We start from the raw sequence: 23,435 nt of genomic DNA on the forward strand, positions 1-23,435 counted from the left end.
CAATAGATAGAATTGGAAATAGATTGAACATAAACAGTAATGAGTTGATGTATTTATGTTGCTTTCAAAGGCTGCGGATTTCTGCAATACACATCTGGAGCCGAGAAGCGAAGCAGTTTGAGACAAACTGCAGTCGCAGGTTCTGAGGTATAGTGGAAGACTTAATATTCCCTTTACTCGGTCTGTAAATACAAAGCAATCTCTGAAATAAATAATTGATTACATGGTTTTGCTTTATTCACTTAATCACGAGGCAATTTTTCTTTGTTTGCGCAAACGAATTCCTTGTCCTCACAGGGGCAAGGCTTGAGGTTTGTCCAAGTGCCATGGGGTGGGGAGGGAAACAGAACTGGCCACTGACAGCAGGTATGGCAGAGGGAACACACTGAGTTAAAGTGCCCAAGGAGACGTGTGTTGGAAAAAAGGTCATAAACACAAGGATCCGATCCCTCTTTGTCTCTGGCTTCTCTCGTATGTGAAGATCTGATCTCTAACCAGCACTTGGAATTCCAGTATCAAACGTGCGTGCAAACTGAAGGGAAACGTTCCCACAGAACGATTTAAGAATTTAAAATAGTGATCTGCTCCCCCACTCCCTCAAGGTGGTGCATGAGACTCGGATACCATGACCACTGCCCAGGGCATGCTCTTTGCTTCCCTGTCAGGTTATTGGATCGCTCACCCCAAGTGTACAATGTTAGAATGATCGAATCATACAATAAAAGGTGGCCATTCGGCCTGACGTGTCTGTGCCGGCTCTTTCGAGCAGTTCTCCAGATCACCCCGTTCAAGTATTTGCTTACTTCCTTTTTGAAAGTTAACTCCTCTTCCATTGCCTTTTCGGACGGTGTGTCCCAGATCACACACAAAGACACCCTGTTTTAAAAGTCATTTGTGGCCTTTCATTGACACTGCAATGAAACATGGATGTTTTGTTGAGAAATTTGCAAAAGCCATGAAACGAATCGCTGCTACAATTTCAAGTAACGTTTAACTGTGGCTGCTGAACAACTCAAGCCCTCCGCTTTCCCGTTTGCACGCAGACCCTGTTTACCCTTGTGCTCTGAATGCAACCAAAGACTTTTTTCTTTCGTCTCCCAATCCTCCAGCTTGTTGAAAAGTTTGTGTGTGTGTGTGTGTGTGTTTTCAGGGACATGTCGCTCGGATCTTTTAAGCAGTGTCTTAGAAACGAGGGAAATCTTGCAGGCGCTCAGCGTTGCCAGTGCGTTTTATGTTTGGGGTGGGCGTCATTTCTGTCAATTACCTCCAACCTCCTCTCAGAAAAAAATACCTCCACCCCAATGTGACTAACTAGTCCACTGACACTGCGGGAGGTTAATACAGCGCACCGCGCAGTTGTATACAGTACTGTATGTGCTGTTGCACCACTGTTAAGCAAGGGAGTGTGTGTGTGCTGTGCTTGGGTGGTGCTACACAGTTAACACGTGAAATCCGACTTTAAAAGCAGCAGCTGTGAAACTGACGGGTCTGGTCAATTTCACGCGAACTGGAACATTCCAAAAGCAGCGATTTCTGCCCTTGCCTGTCTGTTTCAGCTGTAGATCACAAGCACGCCACCAGCCTGAGAGAGACAGTCAAGAGAGTACAAGAGAAGACACACACAAACACACACATACATATACACATGAACACGATGGACTTCTGTCTGCGCTCCTTCGCTCTGCTCCTCGCCCTTCCTGCGGTGATCGGTTCCTTTAACGACCAGAGCCCGGTCACCGAAGGATACTGTAATCGTATCGTGAGGTCTCAGGGCAGCCGGAGGGACGGGAACACCGGATTCAGCCTCCAGATCGAAGGGAATCCCGAATTCTACACCCCAGGCAGCACCTACCGGGGTAAGTAAGCAATCCTCCAGCACCAGCTCCCTCTCTCACATCTCAAAGCTGTGAGCTGCTTTCTCTTTTAAACCCAAATTTCACCCTAAGTTACTTTTTGAAAAAAAATGTATTCACTCCTAACTGTCGGAAATCTGTCTGCTAACTTTACAGGTATTTTATCGGCTGTGTGTGTGTTTCTTTTGTCTGCTTCCTGTTTTATTATATTTTCGCTTTTTCTTTTAAGTCACCCTCTCAGCGACAGTTCCATCCTATTTCCGCGGATTCACTCTCATAGCCCTCAGGGACGGAGAGGACGGCGACAGGGAAGAGGAATACGCTGGTAACTTTCAGGTAGGAAAACCACATCTCCCGGGGTCCCTTCACTCCGTCCCTTTACCCCAGCTCCCAGCACGCATCCCTTTGTGGTCAAGGTAAACTCGGAAATGGCCAATTCGTTCTGTCCCACCTTTCAGATCGAGGTGAACATTTGTTTGCGAGGCAGGGTCTATACCAAGACTCTGTGTGTGTGTGTGTGTGTGAGAGAGAGAGAGAGACTTTGAACAATATCATTATTCCCAATTATAAGACAGGGAGTCGTCAGTCCCCTGCTGACAGTCAGGTGTGTGTGGGCTTCACTCAATGCCTCGCGAATTAATATTTTTAATATTTATGCCTGGATGTGTGCCTGTGTGCGCGCGAGTACAAGCACACAATTTGCTGCCTTGAATGAAGGTTCAGGACGATGTTTGGTTTACAGAGCCACTATTGGGAAAGATTAAATAATTTCACATTTGGATTAGCTCTGCCAAAACATGAAAAGGAAGTGGAAAGCTTTCTCTTTTTCTTATTATTCAGTTGTCATTTCCCCTACATATGCATAATACTGTAAACCTGTAAGTGAGTGTCTTTGTACATCCTGTGTGTGTACTTATACATGTGTCTGAGCGCCGGTGTACATGTGAGTCAACGTAAAGAGAACTAATAGCAAAAATGCTGCCATCAAAATAATTTCTAAGTAATTCTGAACGTGAGCCAATATATGATCCACGTGTGCAATTAAACTGCATATTCTTGAATCAGAAAAGTGTCTGCTTCCCGAAGCTATTGTTGGAAGGGATTAATTAACTTCAGAATTGGATTAGCTTTGACCCTGTATAACAAAAAGAAAACCTGTCACTAGTTTACTTCAACTGTCGTTTATGAAACGTTGAACCTTAAGTTTGTGTTAAGCTGTCTTGTAACCTGTGTAGTCAGTAGTTTGAATAAAAGATTAGATAATTTATTTTATTAAGATTATGTTCCTCTTTTATGTATCATTTATTTTGTTTAGTTCTAATGATTGCATAATTCAAAAATGATTTAGAACAAAAACTTATTTTGTATAATTTGAGGTTCAAATGTATTTGGACCTTGCCAGTTTTCTGCTTATCTTGCTCTTTCATTATTTTTTTCATTTTCACGGTGGTGATTTGTTCCAATTTATTTCAAATCGGGATAAAAGATTAAGGCATTCATAAAGCTCTGAAAGTTTGGCAGATTGCAAAGGTCCTTTGGCCCTCAGTTATGGAATAGCATTCCGAAACAAAAATAGAAATTGCTAGAAAATCTCAGCAGGTCTGGCAACATCTGTGGAAAGAAATGAGTTCACGTTCCAGGTCAAGTGACCTTTCGTCAGAACTATTCCACAGTATTTCAAAAAGTACCATTCCGAAATTTCTTATCCGCTCCAGCTCATTTTTCTCTTTTGAGATGTCCCTTAAAGCCTACCTCTGTAATGAAGCCTTTGCTCATCTGAACTAATCTCTTCTTATAAAATTTTTAATATGTGATGTTCTTGAGGTGATTTGGGATTTTTTTTAAGTTAAAGGTGCTGCATAAATATATGTTTTAAACACTTTGGTATTCGCTGAAATGATAGAGCTGCAATCAAAGTTATAGGGTATAACGCTCTGTTTAGACACCCATCTGGAGCACTGTATTCACTTCTGAGAACCATAGCTTACACAGGAAGGTTATACTGGTCTTTGAGGGAAGGCAATGCAGATTTACTAAGACTTGAGGGGTTAAATTACGTGGAGAAAGTGAGGACTGCAGATGCTGGAGATCAGAGCTGAAAATGTGTTGCTGGAAAAGCGCAGCAGATCAGGCAGCATCCAAGGAGCAGGAGAATCGACATTTCAGGCATGAGCCCTTCTTCAGGAATTACGTGGACAGGCTACAGTCCAGCATCTGCAGTCATTGTTTTTACCTAGGCTACAGACTAGACTTGTATTGTCTTGCATATGGTAGATGAAAGGATGAAATTTTTGAGATATTTAAGGTGATTAAGGACCAGATGATAAGGTGGACAAAAGTGAATTTAGAATCCAGATTAAGGAAGGATGCCTCTCAATTGTATATACTTCTATTTACAGCTCGACAATTTAGGAACCATTTCTTCATGCAAAATGTTAAGTAATCTGGAAGTGACTCCTCAAAACTTTTTCAGGTCAAGGGCCAATTGAAAATTTCTAGACTGAGATTAATGGAGTTAAGATCAGAGCATAAATTATTGAATTGGATGGTGGAACTGGCTCAGAGAGTTGAAAGACTACACCTATTCCTCTTTTCCTGAACAGTAAAAGATATGTTTAATTCTGGAATTTGTTGAGATGGATGGAGGATACAGCTTATAACATGCATTGTGCAAATATTGTAATCACTGGATTGGAGTGTATTAGCTATAAAAAGAAATTTGACAAACTTGGATTATTTTCACTAGAGCATCAGAGGCTAAGGGGTGATCTGATAGAAGTATATACTATTGAGAGGCATGGATAGGGTGGATCATCAGAGTCTTTTTCCCAAGGCAGTAATATTTACATACTAGGGTGAGAGGCTGTAAGTTGAAATGAGATGTGCGAGAAAAGTATTTTTTTTAGTAGAGGGTGGTAAGTGCTTGGAGCACTTTGTCAGGGGAGGTGGTAAAAGTAAATATATTAGTAAAGTTTAAGAGGCATTTAGACAGACATGTAGACAGATGCATGAATAGGCAGGGAATAGAGTGATATGGATTATGTACACACAGATGGTATTCGTTTATTTGGATATTATGGTTGGCACAAAGATGGTGGGATGATGGGCCTACTCCTGTGCTGTACTGTTCTATGTTCAGTATGTTTGTGTGGAATGCATTTAGTCTTGAAGTTATACTGTAGGACGTAAATTCATGGATGTTAAAAACCTGACAACAATCTCCCCATCTTCACAGCATCAGCACAAGCACTACTGGATTAATTTTAAATGCATTTAGATCTCTGCAAAAATTGCAGATGATCTTGTTCAGCATTGTTGTGCTAATATGCTATGTACACATTTTTAATCATTCATGGGATGTGGCCATCACCGGCAAATCAATCATTTTTTTTTGCTGATGCCCTTGAAGATGCTGTGGAGCTTTGTTCTTGAATGACTGTAGTCTATGTGGTATAGGCACACCCACATCACTGTAAGGGTGAAAGGTCCAGCAATACTGAAGGAATGCCAATATATTTTGGGTTTTTTTGGAAGTGGTGTTTTGCCCATTCACCTGTTAGCCTTATTCTTCCAGAGATTTTTAATTACCTGTTTGGACACCTTGTGGCACATCTCAAACACAGGTGGGACTTGAAGGACTAGAGGTAGTGACACTAACTTTGTGCCACAAGACTACGTAACATGAAATCTAAATGATGGCAGAACTCAACTAATCAATTTGACAAGATTTTACCATTCACCTTAAATCTACCTTTAAAGATATAATTTATACAACTCTAATAATATCCTGTTGGCTTTATTCCATTTTAATTGCACCACAACAACTATAATTAGAGGATAGATTTCAATGTCTAATCTATCAATCATTTAAAATTGCTAGGAAATACGAATGATTACACTACTTCCAAATCTATTTATTGATTAGTTTACTCTGAATGGATACCACATGTCTCTTGAGAATACATATAATCTATTTTATATTGGTTCCTGTACAGTTGTTACGTAAGCGTTTTTGAAATAAGTTAATGCATAACAAATGCTAATATCTAAGGACAGCTGTAGCTCAGTGGGAAGTACTTATGAAAGCCACGGGACCAAATCTTACTCCAGAGACTTGAACACATAATCCAGTTATATGTGCCTGGTGCCAGTAATTAGGGAGCACTATTCTGTCCAAAGTGTTGTCTTTCAGGTGAAATGTTAAGTTGTGACTCTGTCTACAACAATCCCACAGCACTGTTTTGAAGATCCTAAGATACTGGACCAATGCTTTGTTGTTCAACAAACAATATGACTACGGTTTATTTTGTAATTTGCTGTGTGCAAGTTAATTGCTGTATTTCCTATGTTATAGCAGGGACTACACCTCAAAATAACTTATTTGTTTGCAAAAAACAATGGGATATACTGAGAACTTGAAAGGGTGATTCACAAGTTTTTTTTTGGAATAATTTGTTTCATTAACAAATGTCTGTCTTCCTCTTGCTCAATCTGCAGATAATTGATCATGAGGACACTCAGTTTATGACCAACTGCCCATATGCTGTCACAGAGAGCACACCCAGGAGACGGACACGCATCCAGGTCTTTTGGACAGCACCTGCGGCTGATACAGGCTGCATCATATTGAAGTGAGTTCCAGCACACTCCAGTGAAGGCCTGGAGAGCTTTAAAAGACCAAGAACCAGTGCTTGAGGTGCCAGAAGGCAACTGGCCATTGAGTTTTGAAATAATGAGGGAAAGAAAACTCAGCAAGCTCCAATGACTTTGATTTGTTCCACCGTGGCAGTTACAAACCAAGCTGTAAAGTTTTGTTTCCATACTCAGACATTATGCATTACCAAATAGTTGAATAAACATTCCAGTAATTTTCATTTAAGTTAGCTTATAAATCACCTAGATATGTTTCAAAAAAAATAATTTGCATTTATATAGCACATTTTACAATTGCAAATGTCTCAAACAATGAAACACATTTGGAGTGCAGTCACTGTTGTAATGTAGCAGATACAGGAGCAAGCTCCCGCAAACATCAAAGCAATAATGGACCATGTAATGTCTCTTAAGTTGATCAGCTGGGCCAGTTGACTGAGGAATGGCTGATGGAGTTTAATTCTAATAAATGCTAGCTGTTGCACTTTGGTAAGATAAACAAGGTCAGAACTTATAGTTAATGGTAGGGCCAAGGGAAGTGTTGTCAAACAGATAGACCGAGTGATGCAAGTACGTAATTCCTTGAAAGTGACATCACAGGTAGGCAGGTTGGTGAAGAAGGCATTTGGCACACTTACCTTCATGGGTCTAAGCATTAAGTACAGGAGTTGGGACATCCTATTGCCTCACAGCGCCAGGGTCCCAGTTTCAATTCTGGCCTCGGGTACTTGTCTGTGTGGAGTTTGCACATTCTCCCCGTATTTGCGTGGGTTTCCTCCGGGTGCTCTGGTTTCCTCCCACAGTCCAAAGATGTGCAAGTCAGGTGAATTGGCCATGCTAAATTGCCCATACTTTAGGTGCATTAGTCAGAGGGTCTGGGTGGGTTACTCTTCGGAGGGTCGGTTTGGCTTTGTTTAGGGCGGCACGGTGGCTCAGTGGTTAGCACTGCAGCCTCACAGCACCAGGGTCCCAGGTTCAATCCCAGCCTCAGGTGACTGTCTGTGTGGAGTTTGCACATTCTCCCTGTGTCTGCATGGGTTTCCTCCGGGTGCTCCGGTTTCCTCCCACAGTCCAAAGATGTGCAGGTCAAGTGAATTGGCTATGCTAAATTGCCCATAGTGTTAAGTGCATTAGTCAAAGGGAAATGGGTCTGGGTGGGTTGCTCTTCGGAGGGTCGGTGTGGACTGGTTGGGCCGAAGGGCCTGTTTCCACACTGTAGGGAAGCTAATCTAATCTACAGCTGTGTTAAGGCCACATTTGAAATATCACATACAATTTTGGCCACTCTGCTATAAGTGGGATGTTATTAAACTGGCAAATGTACAGAAAAGATTTGCAAGGACATTACCGAGACTGGAATGTTTGTGTTATAAGGGGAAGCTAGATAAGTGTTTTTCCCAGTGTCTGAGGTTGGTGGGTGGCCTGATAGTGGTTTATAAAATCATGAGGGGCATAGATAAGACGAATAGCCAAGGTCTTTTCCCACAGGATAGAGGAATCCAAAACTAGAGGGCATAGGTTTAGGGTGAGAAGGGAAAGATTTAAAAGGGATATGAGGGGCAACATTTTCATGCAGAGGATGGTGTGTGCACAGAGCAAACTATAGAGGAGTCTGGTGGAGGCTGGAGTAATTACAACATTTAAGAGGCATCTAGATGCTTGTATGAATAGGAGGAATTTAGAAGGATATGGACCAAATGTAGACAAATGGGATTAGCTCAGTTTAGGAAAACTGGTCGGCATGGATGAGTTGGGCTGAAGTGCCTGCTTCCATGCTATACGATTCTATAACTCCCAAGACTCTAAGCAAAACCAGATTGAGACACCAAGGACACCACACATGCTTTTCTTTGAAATAGTGGCAGAGGATAATTTATATGCCCTGAGAGAATTCTTGATTCAGTATCTCATCCAAGGATGGCATCCATGCTAGTGTGGAACTGGCAGTAGCAAAATCAGCATGGATTTTGTGCACAAGCCTGTTGAATCCACTAAGCCATTTGCTCATAATGATTTTTATTCATTGAATAAGAAGTTTCCTTTTTATTACCCATTGCTTTTCCTCACAGAGCAAGCTGTGTATTACATTCCCTTATCCAATGTAGCTTTGGGCATTACAAACAAACAAGTGCAGAGCTCTACCTTTTTGACTGGGTTGGTCAGAGCAAGATTAGCAAGATCGATTTACTGCAGTGCACAGAGACAGTGCAAAATTATAAAAACTTAAATATTCTGTGTGGTTTCTTTGGAATGCATTCATTAAGATTCCAGACCATTGGATTACTTTTTTAAATGGCTGAACTACAGCAATCTTAAATTATGTACATTATTAGATTGCAAATTCCACAGTTTGGATGGTTTACTCAGAATAAACATAATTTACATTATATTGGAAAGAGTACAAAAAAGGGAGTTAATTATGTTAAATTTGTTTGAGGCTCTCTTGTGTTACAATGTATTTTTCTCGAAAGGAACAATTTCTTAAGCCATGGCTATTACATTTGTCTTGGTTACTTACCACACTTTCACTTCTAGTAGAGACTGGTGCTTAAAGCCTAACTCAGCTCCAAATTCTGTGTCCTCTTCATCATCAAGGACACCTTGCACCTTCTATAAACTTGAATACATCTCAAATCCCTGCTCCTGCATCCAAATTTACACCAAATTACATTTACTCATCATGTCTGTTGCTTTATTGACATGTAGTCCAAAATATCCCTGAATTTTAAAATTTGCAGCCTCACTTTTAAATCTTTCCACATCCAAAACCATCCTCACCCCATATCCAGCAGCCCACCATTTTCTGAGATCTCTATGGTCCTCCACTTTTGACCTCTTAATAATTCTGACCATTAGTGGCCATGTGTGCACCTTATAGGGATTTACAAATGAATCTGATGTGAAAATAAAATTCAATTACAGAGCAATATTATTAAGAGCAAGACAAGCTCACATTGGAAAGATAAAATTCACACTGATTTGCAGAACAATGTGAGTTATCTACTTCCTGCCTTCGATCTGGATGATAGAACACACTTACTTCCTCATTGTTTCTGGTTCTCTTGCTTAGATTTATTGATGCTTTTTTTTGCTTCTTTGCTTGTCCATTGCACCAAATGGCTGGGGGAGGACTGTTCTTAAGGCTTATTTCTTAGTGTGTCATGGAGAGGACTGGTTTTGTGCTGGCAACCTCCCAACTGGTTCTACTGAGTCTACCAAGTGGCGCTGTCTATGTACATTTTACTACACAGTCATGGATGAGCTCATGTAAGCATCATTCACTTGCACATGGTATCCTACACATTCTTATGCATCTACCGCTTCTGCAGTCAGGATTTCTGAGGTGCTATGATAGGACCACTATTTCTTGACCAGAAAACTTGGGTTCAAGTTGCACATGCTCTAGGCGTGTGTCTGAACAGATTAGTTAAAAATGTTTGTGGCTTCTGCAGTTCCATTATCTTTTCAAGCTGCTTTCAAAACATGTTTTTTTTTAAATTTATTCATGGGATGTTAGCATCACTGGCTGGGCTTGTATTTGTTGGCTGTTCCTAATTGTCCAGACGGCAATTAAGAGTCAATTACATTGTTGAGTCTGGAGTCACATATAGGCTAGACCAGGTAAAGATGGAAGTATGAAACAAAAACAGAAATTGCTGGAAAAGCTCAGCAGGTTTGGCAGCATCTGTGGAGTGAAATCAGAGTTAATGTTTTGGGTCCAGTGACCCTTCCTCAAAATGGATGGTAGCTAGGAAAATGTTGGTTTTTCTGCTGAAGATAGGGGATAAGGAGTAAATGGTAGGTGGAGATAGAGCACAAAGAGAGAGAAGAACAGTTGGACAGACAAGAGTGGATAACAATCAGGCTAGCAGGGTGAAAAGCTATTAATGGGACTGTTATTGGTTAACAATGGGTTGTGTGTAATAACAAACTATGCGATAAAAACAAGGCCTAGTGTATGGGAATTGGGGTAAGGACATGGGAGAAGATCAAGCCCTAAAGTTCAACTTGATATTGAGTCCAGAAGACAGTAGAGCTCTCAAGTGGATAATGAAGTCCTGTTCTTCCAGCTTATGCAGAACTTTGCTGACATAAAGATGGAAGTTTACTTCCCTAAAGAACATCAGTAAACCAGATGGATATTTCCCAACAATCAACAATAGTTTTATGGTTATCATTAGACATTTATTGAATTCAAATTCCATTCCCTGTCTAAGTAGGATTTGAACCTGCATTCCCAGTGCAATATCTGGATCTCTATTAATAGGGCTAGTAATAATGTCCCAAGGCTGTCACCTCCCCTGATTTGTACCCTACAGACTAAATTAATGCGCACCAGGAAAGTGCTTAATATCTACAACCTGCCTAGGTCCAATGTTTGGTTCTCCCCCTCTAACTCTCTTCATGTGTCTACTTCACTGTCCTTTGAGATGCTGCTTAACAATGACCACTCCCTCCACTTCCAATGTAATCCACACAAATGAAGTTCATAAATAATTTTGTGGCAACACTAGCATGAAGTACCTTGCAACACTTTACAGTGTTAAAAGTGTCACTTAGATGCAAGTAATTGTTGTAGCTGGTGACATGATCTTACATTAAGTTGTGTTCTATCACTATGTGCATTGCCAGATTGGCTGCATGCATTGCCCAGTCCTGTGACCATGTATCCCCATTTGCTAATTTTTTTTTTCGGTATCTGTTAGTTGTCAATCACATTCCATTTTAGACTTGGACACAGATTTCTTGCTGTGAGGTGCATGCGTTTTCCTTGTTGAAATTTTACCATGTCCTGTCATTTGAAAATTGCAATCACTTCCTTTTAACTAACATATAATATTGTCTTCTACTACACATCTCAAATGAATTTTGCTTTTGTTTCTCTGCATTCCAGATCCAAGTATCACAGGAAGTGCTGGCCAACATTTATCCCTCAATTAACACCACTGAAATTGATTATATGCAAGTACAATGAGTGTTTTTTTTAAGTGTCTTTGCTGTAATGAAGTGTCCCAAGGCGCTTTACAAGAGCATTAGAAAACAGAATATGACACTGAACCATATCAGGAATATTAAGTCAGATGTTCAAAAATCTTGTAGGCTTTAAGGACATGAAGTATTGTTGTGATTAGATGTATGGAGGGAGTTCCAAAGTTTGAGCCTAAGCAACTGAAGGCAGATTTTAAACACAGGAGCAGATACAATTCGGTGTGAACAAAAGACCTGAAGGAGAAGAGAGCAGATATCCTGACAGTCTTCTCTGGCTCTACAGTCTATAGAGATAAGAAGGGGCAACGTCAAGGAGGGTTATGAAGGCAAGGATGAGATTTTAAGATGAAAGTGTTGCTTGACCAGGAACCCATATCAGCCAGTGACCCTCGGGATGATTGGGAAATGGAAGTTAACACATTTACGGCAGAGATTTGAATGACCTCAATTCTATGGAGGAATGAATGTGGGACACCTGCTAGGAGTGCATTGGAGTCGATTAGTTTATTGGTAACAAAGAGTGACTGAGTGTTTCTGGAGCAGATGAGGTGAGACAAGAGTGAGGTTAAGTGATGATACAGAGGTGGAACTATGCGGTCTCAGTGATGACACGAGATTGGAAGCTCAACTCATAATCAGATATGACACCAAGGTTGCAGACAGACTGGCTTAATCTCTGTGTGATATGTAATCAATTATCTCATCAATGTTTTCTCATCCATATTTAGCTACATCACAAACAGCAACTGCATTCCTGAAGCGTGTGAGTTGCTTTTGGTTCAACTCAGAGCATAATTGCTGCTATAAAATACAAATGTATTCTTTCATTAATTTGAAAGTTTCAGTTTCACATCCAATGCTATATTATTCCTGCCAATAGATTTTAATTATGGATTCAAAGTACTGTGTCTCTTTTCCTCGTTCTCACATTCCACTGCTACCATTAAAGCTTCTAAAATACTGAAATTCATCAGCTATTTCATCTTACAGAGCCAGCATTGTGCAGAAACGGATAATCTGGTTCCAGGATGATGGAGCACTTACGAAGAGACTATGTGAGAAAGGTAAATGCGATATCCCATATGGTTATTTGACAACCTGACAAGACGTTTTCACAGTGATATGTAACTGTCTGTTGGTATGGTTGTCTGAGTTAATTTGGGCATTCTTTAATTTAAACAGTTTATTTTAAGTAGATGTTATAATTCTAAATTCATGTAAGTGATTTTAACTTTGAACAATAGTGCAATACAAGTGACAATAGGCTGACAACCCATTTTGCACTTCTGTCAACTTTTATTTTACATTGAGTTGAAAACTTGCCATCGGGGAGTAACGTGTGCATATAGTCAACTTACCATTCCTTGTTTTGTGCTATTGCATGCAGTTATGGACTGCCGCAGCATTCATTTATAACTTGGGGCCAAAGCTGTAGCTGAATCTCTTACTTATGTGTCAAAGTAATTTATCAGAACATTAGTTTAATAGATCTTTCAACCAAGATTCTGTATATGATCTTCTTTCATCTCCAAGATCTGAGGTACAACCATGTCCAGTTCGATTAAAAAAATCCAGGTTTAAGTGTTCTAAATTGCCAAGAATTTGGGAAATCCTAACCCAATTATTCTAGTTACAACTCCACAATGATCAACGTCTCATTTATTTGACAATATTTGCCACAGTATTACAATGAGAAATCTCAAACATGGCTGTTATGACAATAACAATAGTGCATCAGGTGGTTCTTATCGAAAGCTGGCTCGATGTGCATCATTGGGAGTAATGGTCAGAGCTGTACTCTTTGGCTCAGATTTTCTGAATACTGTCAGAACTGATTCGACCTGTTGGCGGTTATTCTGGTCAGAATTCTGGCCCAGACTGATTGTGTCCTTCGGAGGAAACCAGGGAGAAATTGATTTCATGTGCAGGAGCATGTTGCTAGTTGAAGTACTTTTTTTTACTCAGAAGTTAAATTGTTTTTGAGATCCCAATCCAACCTTGACAGTGACAAAAATTTGTAAGGTCAGTAAGGGGATAATGTAGTAGATAGTAGGAAGGTACAATGCCAGTTAGGTGGAGTGTAGGTGCAAGTGGGCAGGGTGCCAAAAGAGTGAAGGGCTAGTGTACAAGATGCTGTATGGGTTTGGTGGGTGATGGGAGTATCTTTGAAGAGAAAATGAGGTCTGCAGATGCTGGAGATCAGAGATGGAAATGTGTTGCTGGAGAAGCGCAGCAGGTCAGGCAGCATCTAGGGAACAGGAGAATCGACGTTTCGGGCATTAGCCCTGAAGAAGGGCTAATGCCCGGAACGTCGATTCTCCTGTTCCCTAGATGCTGCCTGACCTGCTGCGCTTCTCCAGCAACACATTTCCATCTCTGATGGGAGTATCTTGCCAAGTAAATGGATAACTACTCATTCGTAGTTTTTTTGGGTTGGGGTTGAGTTGGTTCAGGGAGCTTTTGAGACTGGCAGAGAGGGGGTGTAAGTTTGGGTGGTTGAGGGTGTGCCAGCGAAGTGTTACGTCAGCGAGAGGCGGTGTTGATTCTGGGTCTGTTTTAAAGGGTATCGGTGGTGGCAATGGTGTTGTTGTGGGGATGTCAAGTTTTCCATTTAATTGTTGCCCAGAAGTTAGAGTGAATGTTTAACCCTTTAACTTTTCCTGGTAATTAAGCTTAAGTGGATCAAAACTGTCTAAAGTCTCTGACTTTAAGGGGCTTTCTCACAAGGTTCCAGACACATGGGAATTGTCTGTCAGAATTTTTAATTTTAGGCAATTCTTTGCTTGGAGGGCTGAAGGCCTGTTCCTGGACTGTAAATTTTCTTTGTTCTTTTGGAGTCAGCAGCTTTGGGGTTTTCATACAGTTTCAATGTGGAACTCCAGGCTCTGTTGCAGAAATGGCTATCTGGAGATTGGAATGTCTGGACTTTTGTATCAGTACTGTTAAACTAACTGGCTAACCTTGATGCTGACACTGGGGGCTGAAATTTTAACTCCATTAAAATGCATTCATTTTGCACAGTTCCAATTGTGCCCTCAGGTATTGAAATCGCTGCTGCCTACCTTTCATCAGTAGCTTTTAGTAGCTGAAGTAAACGAATGAGCTAAAACATGTGCGTATGAATACTTGATTCAAGTAAATGCAAGGTTAATTCAAACATGGAGATACCCAGAATAAGAACCAAAGAGAGAGCCAGGAGTAGATCATTTGGCCTCTCCAGGCTGCTCTGCCATTTTAGCACAACCAGGTCTAATCTTCTGCCTCCCCTCGACATTCATACCTGCTTTCCATACCACTTGATTTACGGAGAAATTAAAAATCTATCTACAAAATTTATTATCCATTAACCATCCATTAATTATATACAAGAATAGAACATCCACAATCATCTAGCATTGAGAATTTGGAAAATTTGCAATATCCTGCACAATGATATTTCTCATAATCCGATTCCTAAATGATAGGCCCTGAGGTTTTATCCCCATGTTCTGGATTCCACTGTCAAGACGAACAACATCCGAATATCTTTGCTGTCAAGCTCATTTAGAATTTTACTTGTTTCATTGAGACCAACTCTCATTATTCTGAACTCCACGGAGTATGCACCTTATTTATTTGGCATCTCATCAGAGGAACAACCTCTCACCTCAGGAACCAATCTAGAGAATGGATGCCTGCTAGCTCCCATCTCCACAACATTCTAATTAAAGCCTAGCATCGAATGAAATGTTTTCCAGTTATCTGGCTTTCTGTTTACAGAACATTACATGTAGCCCATTTCAACTTTGATGAAATACTTGGGCAAAGTGCTTTCAGTTAATGCTTCATGAGCAAGGAATATATGTGCGCTGGGTAAGAGTTCTTGCAAAAAAACAATATTGGCATGATGGGCCAATATGTCTTCTTCTGTGCTGTACAGTGTTAGACATTTTAGTGTCAATCCACTAGCTGAATACAAGTTAGATATAATTGTCTATTCATGATATTTGTGGATGTACCATTAACACATTCAGGTGAATTTCCTCGTTCTCTGTTCAGATGTCTAATTAACTCAACTATCCATATAGAACTCTTTGAGGAAGTAGCAAAAAGAACAGTCAGGGGTATTGTTGCATGGATTATCAAAGGGCCTTTGGTAGGGCTTTGACAGAGATTAGAATATGTGGACTCGGGCAACCAATAGTTGAACAGATAGCAAATAACAGGATAACAGAGATTGGAGCTCAGAGGTAGTTATTCAAATTGGAAAAAAGATAAAAAGCAGTATTCAATCAGAATCAGTGCTGACACCAATTATTCATAATTCCCAGCAGCGGAATTAAATAAATCAGGTGATTCTAAACTTCAAAGGGGTATTTTAGCTGGCACAGAGGAAGAATGCAGTCTGTTACAAGAAGGCATTAGAAAACTCGCAGACTGGGTAACTCAATAATAAACAAAGTTCAACGAGGTGATGCACTATGGTGGGAAAATCAGTGTCCATACCCACACTGCAGAAAATTATAAACCAAATGTGCTGGAAGAGAAAAAGGCTTGAGGGATATTGGTGAAAAGCAGCATCAGTGATCCAAAAAACATTAACTCGAATATTACCATTAAACCAATGAATAATTCATCTCCTGTAATTTTTTGACAACAAATAATTTACCTGCAATTTTCTTTATCATCTGAAATTCTAGGAATCTTGAAATGCTTGTAATGTTCATTGATTAAGTTCATTTCAGTTCTTCTTTTTCACCTACTGCTGTAAATTAAGAATACAGGTCAACAGCTCAACATTGAGCTGATGGGACTTTTCTTTTATTGACATGGGGGATGTGGATGTCGCTGGCTGGCTCGCTTTTATTGCCTGTCCCTAGCTGCTCTTGAGAAGAAGGTGCTGTACTGTTTTCTTGATTCTCTTTAAATTCCAGCTTGGCTTGGGCTCCTTGATTCCACGCTCATTTGAATGTGTCCTTGATGTCAAGGGCTATCATTCTCACCTCACCTCTGGAATTCAGCTCCTTTGTCCATGTTTGATCCAAAACTGAAATGAGAACAGGAGCTGAGTGACCTTGGTGGAACCCAAACTAGATGTCACTGGGTAGATCATTGTTGAGTGGGCGCTGCTTGATAACACTGTTGATGGCAGATTCCAATAATTTTTAAAAATTTGTGATATTCTATTTCTGATCCAGTTAGCTCTGCATAAGTAAACATTTTTCCTTTCCTTTTCAGAACTGGGTGAAGAATACACAACAGAAAAACCTATTCAAGACTGTTGTGCTTGTGGAACAGCAAAATATAGGTTAACATTCTATGGAAATTGGTCAGAGAAGACACATCCAAAAGATTATCCAAGTAAGATTTGCGTCTTTCTATCAGTAAGCTTTCTTTCTTATATTGAATATCATTTAAATCACAGCTTTAATAGACTGTGAACTTGTCTTAAGGATTACACTTTAATCAATTTAAGAAAAGTCCATCCATATTCAAATAACTCTCACATATTTAAAACTTTTATTGTGATATTGCAGGAAGCTAGCATCGGAAGAATTAAAATGAAACCCGAGAGAAAATACCATTTTTGAATAAATGCTTTCGTCAGCTCTTGTAACTGTGTTAGAAGGAAATAAGATGCAAAGAACTAAAAGCTGATTTTTCAAGCAATGTAATACACAGGATGTATAGCACAGACAAAGGTCAGTCAGTCCAACTGGTTTGTGTTGGTGCCTACCCTCAATGTGAGCATCCTCCACTTCATTCTATCTTATTAGCAAACCCTTCCACTCCTCCTTCCCTCATGTAGGTGCCGAGTTTCTATCTTAATACAATTATGACCATCTGTCTGAACTACTCCATGAGGTGACAAATTCCATGTTCTGATCACTCTCTGGATAAACAAACAATGTGCAACCATTGCTTGTAGATGTAAGTGATATCCTGGGAAAACCCAAACAGTGATGTTCATATGTACGCCCAGTTACCACAGCTGCTAGCACCTTTAGCGCAACTGTCTGGTTGCCTATTGGAGAAGAGGGCTAATTGTTAAAGAGGTAGCTCATTGTAATGATCAAGTATCTGCATTCTAAGATTGTGGGATGATAGCACCTTTGTCCATGTTTGGGAGCCATGCTTTCACCAGGAGTACTATTGAATGTATAATTGGTCTTCTGAAACAAGTTTCTGAGGCCTGGACAGATCTGCTGGTGTCCTGTTTGTATATGCCAGATTGAAAGCTCTCTGTTGCCATTTGATGGACACTGCACAACCTGTCACTGCCAAGAAAAGAACTGGCAGATTGAGGATATGTTGCGTCTTCAGATGGGAATACAATACTGTCTCACTTTAGTAGCATATAGACCCAGACTGTTAATGATAGCAGTTTAAAAATCATCACTCATCAGGAGCTGATTAACTCTATTGGTTAGTTTGTCTAAAACAGTTAATCATATTCTAAGTTATGAAACAGACGTTACTGCCACAAGTCTATTTCTGCAACTTGAGCATCGTCCGCTTTATTTCATCCTATCAGCATACCCTTCCATTCATTCTTTCCCTCATGAAAGTGCCAAGCTTCAATTTTAATACATTTATGACAATTTGCCTCAACTATTCCATGAGATGACAAGCTCCACATTCACATCAACTCTCTGGGTAAAGAAAGGTGTGCAGCTGCTACTTGTCGATCTTGAGGGGGTGTAGGAGATAAAATTATTGTAATTTTCACAGATGCACGAGGTACCACAGCTGCTGGCACCTCTAGTACAGCTGTCTGTTTGTCTACTGGAAAAGAGGGATATTTATTTATTGCAAATCCACAATAAACTAATTGCCAGCCATATTTTCAACATTATGTACATGTGGCACATGGGGTCCTTCAAGGTCTTACAGATGAGGTACATATACAACATCCTTTTCTTTTCTAAAAGAAAGTTTAACTAGTTACAATAACAACTGAGCCAATGAGTTTTTGTAACATGTAGATAATTTACTGATATATTCAGATCTTGCAATGGAGGTAACATTGTCTTGAGGTGCTATTATTGCCCACAGTCAGTTATATTATTGTTCTTGTTTGTGCTGTCAGGTTTTGCTTCTTTTATAGAATGCAGATGCTGTTCCAGAATTTACTTACTCTGATACACAATAGCCAGATTTGTTCCAGGTTAATTACTTATTGATACCCAAGTTGTTTCAAGTAATTCAAATTTTCTTTGCATACGCCATTATGTTTCAACTCATTTTGAAGCTTCTACTTTTATTCACCGGATTCTTCTATTAAAATGTTAACCTTCTACTGGTCCAGTATATTTTCTCCTTTATAAAAAGATCTTCTATCTATATAGTCTTTTTGTTTCCTTTCCATTTTAGTTTCTTTAAATCCAGGGCCTCTTCCTCATTTTGCTTCAATAGTTGCTTTGTTTTCTGTATGTCCAGCTTGAGTTCTTTCACTCGAGTATTATTACTGACATGTACTTCTGAAAGGACTGTTTCTTGAACACCAACATTGTTTCCAGGTCAAGGCGATGTTTCTATATGCGCTTCTGCTGAGCCTGATCTGTTTTATGCAGAAATTGCTTCAGATTTTCCTGTGAAACAGCAAATTTTCATTAGATTGATGATGCGGAGATTTTTGTTCTTCCTGCTTCATTTCTTTCTCTTTCATTCTTATTCATCTTTGTGAACTGAGCAGAACTACTCCCTAAAAGTATCTTCATCTCAAAGATAGTAATCTCCAGTTTGGATTTATTCTGAGATAGTTGTTGCGACTTTTATTCTTGAACTTTCATCTTTATCTCCACAATGGAGAAATGAAATTTTAGATCTACCAATTCAGAATGAAACCTTTTGGACATAGGAGCAAAGTAGGCTGCTCACCCCATTGAGTCTGTTCTGCAAATCTGTGACATCAAGGCTAATCTGAAAATTCTTAACTCCGCTTTCTTCCTTACCTCCATAACCCTTGAATCCCTATTGAATCAATCCATCTCTGTGAAATATTCCATCATTTTTTCCATACTTAATTCTGTAAGCTTTGTTTCAAGTCTGCTGTAGCTTTTGTTGTGTCATTTATGTTTGTCTGACTGATGAATTGTGACTGATGCAACACCATGGCATACTGATATATCTGTAATTGCTGATTTAGAAATATCTACAATATAGAACTTTTGCAATGTCCAGGTGGATTGATTGATTGGACTGGCATTGCAGTACTGTTGACATTGCATGTGGTACTGGTGGACCATTATACGCTGATAGTTTCCCTTCATTGGGTTTGTCATGGCTTCCCACTATTTTGTAATTTTTAGAATTTGGAAGGATAGCACTTGCCTCTGTCCCAATATTAGCCAAGAAAGAAAGTTTTCTGAGAACAGATTTTGCAATCTTACAGATGCCTCAGATAATGTGATGACATTGATGTTCTTCATAAGATTGACAGTGTGAAAATTCATAATCACTCGTTGTCTCATGGTGTACATAACCTGATTCTGGTTTTGTCAATCATTTCATGCATATGCCTCTGGCAGGATACCAGATGGTCTTTATTATTGCATTAAGATACTCCTTATGTGTGGTTTATTTATATCAGCTCTTTGGAGCTGCATCAGACCTTTTTCCAATGCACTGCCTCTGTCACATACCTTGCAAAATTGTTTGAAGGGGGACATTTCTTTGCTTCATGCAGAAGGCCATGTCTTCCATGTGTCTTGTTATTGTTGAGCATTTTAATGATCATGCCAACCATTGATCTGCAAGGATTGCTTTATGCTTATGCCCATGCTTCAGTAGTTCTTCAACACTATAAGTTTTTGGTTTATGTAGCAAATCTTTTTGGAATGCATCCACAGGAAAGGATGTATTTACCAACTCAGCAATTTTATTTGTTGATTCCATTTTGAAAATCTCAATGAGCCTTTATCTTTATATCGACGAACAAATTGATTTCTGGATTATGTTGGCTTCTGCGTAAATGATCATAAATTGTATGAATACATGAGTATGATGAATTCAGAGCTTTAATCTGAATCGCTCTTCTAATCTGGCCCATATCATTTTGGGGACTTTTAGTTCTTCAGCTGTTAATCTTTGAGTCTGTTCCCAACTCCTCAGCAAATCTTAACTTGTTTTTCAAAATCAAATAGTTCCACCTAAGTCTGGAAACCAGAGCTCAGAATATGTTTGAAAAGTTTTAAATTCCATGAGGATAAAAGTAGAGAATTTTGTGGACATTCTGACAAGATGCCACTTTACTTTTCTTTGTTTGCTATAGGGCTTTTGCCTGAAACATTGATTTTTCCTGCTCCTCGGATGTTGCCTGACCTGCTGTGCTTTTCCAGTACCACTCCAATCTTGACTCTAATCTCCAGCATCTGCAAGTACCCACTTTTTGCCAAGTGTTTACCCTGATGACTTGCTTTTTCTCAAATGAGTTAAATTGGCTTCTTGACAGAGATTTGTCACCTTACCAGAAGCTGTCTTTTAAATACTCTCCAAAGTAGTCATAAACAAAGACATTCGGTGTTCTCACATATATTACACCATGATTTAAAACTGTTGACCATATATTTTAACTTGCTTACTGACTGTTCAAGTGTAATAAGGATGGCTTATGTGGCAGAGTGGTAGAGTACCTACCTCTGAACCAAGAGATATGCATTCAACTCCTGCCTGCTCCTGAGGTGTCTGAAAAGATTTATTAGGAAATATTTCGTGTAATAAGCCTCACCATCATGTCATGGTTAGTTGCAATGATCTAACCATCAACTGCTCATCAGGGATTAATTCACTCTGAGTTGTTTTATTTAAAACAGCAAAACACATTATAAGTTACATAACAGCAACCAACTAATTTCTGTCTGTGTGGTTTGCAGACCCACAGCAGATGAACTACTGACCAGAGTTGCAGCATTACATACATACTCCATATACATGGAGTCATTGAAGATGAACTTTCTTCGAAAGAAGATACACATATAGTATGAATAGCATGCTGAATCACTTGAGGGTCAATAGATAATGGATGCCTGAGAGGTGCGTGAATCCCTGATGTGAGATGATTCCTATAAAGATCTGGAGGCCTGTTTGACCATGTACTGTACGGTGTACACACTGAGAATGCATGCAACACATTAGTTACAACATGCAGTAAGTGCCAGAAATATATCAGAAGCCAGGAAGCAAATGTGAAAGGAAATTATATGAATTGCACAAATTTGATCTATATACAAAGCAAAAACCCAAGAGTAATTCGTTTCTGTCTGTATGTTGCTTAAACATTAGCTTTTTATAAAATGGATTAGCATCCAAGTTTGAATGTTTACATTTCATTATTTTCATAAAATATAAATTATGATGTTTTGTGTCCAATACATTGCCCTAAAGCAGACTGGCAAGCGGTGACTATTTGTCTTGTAAATGACAGAAATAAGACCAACTACTGCTGAGAAAATGATTTCTCACTGTTGAGATTGTACTTCTCTTTGATTCTCTTTGTTTCTTTTTATCCAGTTCCTGTACAAATGCCCAGAAGTGATTGACTCTCTGATACTTTGTTTGGTTGAAACACATCAAAAGGATTTAGCCCATTGGCTCCCCAAATCACTGGAGGTTAGGTGTTGATAACTCCAGCAAGATGTGTTCTGAGAGCGTCATCGCCTCACTTTCCAACTTCCAATTCCAATTCTTTCAGATGGTTTGTCCAGCTCTTTACCATTAGGAAAGTTAATACTCTGCTTTGCCTGATTGGATGCCTGTTGATTGTCATTCAAAATCTTCCCTCACTCCCATTAAACTAAAACCAATAAACAAATTTCTTCAAAGAAAATTTGGAAAAAATATACTTTTATTTGTCTTGTGCTTTTACTGAGGAGATTCTGGGGTAATCTTGGAGCCTAGAAATCCCTTTGCAGGTGAAGGCTTGAGGCTTGACTCTGCATCCAGTTTGCTTTCCCAGTCCTACTGTGATTGGTTTGGATTCAGTTCGCACAACAAAGAAAGGCGCCGTGTGAATGAGGTTGACTTGTTGTAATGTGACTTGTTAATCTGACCAGGCACTGATCTCCTACTAGAACTGCCTAATTTACAGTCAATGCCACAAAAGACTATTCCATCTCTGTACTTCCCATATAATTCTTTGCTGTGAGGCAGCAGTGCTAACCACTGTGCCACCGTGCCGCCCACAAGAGTTCTCCTACTAGAACTGCCTAATTTACAGTCAATGCCACAAAAGACTATTCCATCTCTGTACTTCCCATATAATTCTTTCTTCAAGTTCCAACTGCACTTTACTTGTTGTTGGTGCCCGACATCCTGATTCCTGGGAGCTCTGTACACTACCACTATCTTATGCTCTACTTTATTGGACTTGTTTACATGCACACACACGCGCACATCGTCCCAGGAGCGGCGCCTCCAGCAATAGTTAAGACTCAATAAATCCCAACCTTGGCAGCAATGTTCATTGCAATGGGATTCACCCTCAAAAGCCTCAGAATGAATACAATTCACTAGGCTATTTGGAAGACCTCGCAATTTATTTTATTGTGAGCTTTGTTAGCAAAGTATCATTGCCTGTTCTTAGTAGCCGTGAGAAGGAAATAGTATGGCTTCTTTAACTAATGATACTAGTTTGAGACAACTGAGTGGATCCTCTGCCATTTCAGAGGTAGTTCAGAATTAGCTGCATTGAAGTGGAACTGGAGTCACACATAGAGTGAGCCCATGTAAAGATAAGAGATTTCTTTCCCAAAAATAAATTATTGAACCGTTTTAGGTTTTCATGGTAATCTGACAACTTCTTACTGATCCCAGCTTATTTCCACATGTTTGGTCTGACTGAGTTCAAACTCTAAATCACCACGACGTGATTGGCAATTGGATTACTGGTTTGATAATTTAAGTGTCAGTATACGTTTCCTTGTAACTGTGGGTTTATTTTATAGTGGGCTATTACAGTGC

General features: G+C 39.6%; 1 protein-coding gene across 1 annotated transcript in view; it reads left to right on the forward strand.

The window, feature by feature from the left end:
- The first annotated feature begins 1,120 nt into the window (after positions 1–1,120).
- LOC122557712 (spondin-1-like) overlaps positions 1,121–23,435 on the forward strand; it is a 325,902-nt gene continuing 303,587 nt past the window's right edge. Inside the window, exons 1-5 of the mRNA XM_043705605.1 lie at positions 1,121–1,856; positions 2,083–2,189; positions 6,351–6,484; positions 12,486–12,559; positions 16,713–16,835. Coding sequence (XP_043561540.1) covers positions 1,646–1,856; positions 2,083–2,189; positions 6,351–6,484; positions 12,486–12,559; positions 16,713–16,835 — 649 coding nt within the window. The 5' untranslated portion in view covers positions 1,121–1,645. The remainder of the gene's footprint in view (positions 1,857–2,082; positions 2,190–6,350; positions 6,485–12,485; positions 12,560–16,712; positions 16,836–23,435) is intronic.

Source organism: Chiloscyllium plagiosum, chromosome 16, assembly GCF_004010195.1.
Source record: "Chiloscyllium plagiosum isolate BGI_BamShark_2017 chromosome 16, ASM401019v2, whole genome shotgun sequence".
NCBI lineage: Eukaryota > Metazoa > Chordata > Chondrichthyes > Orectolobiformes > Hemiscylliidae > Chiloscyllium > Chiloscyllium plagiosum.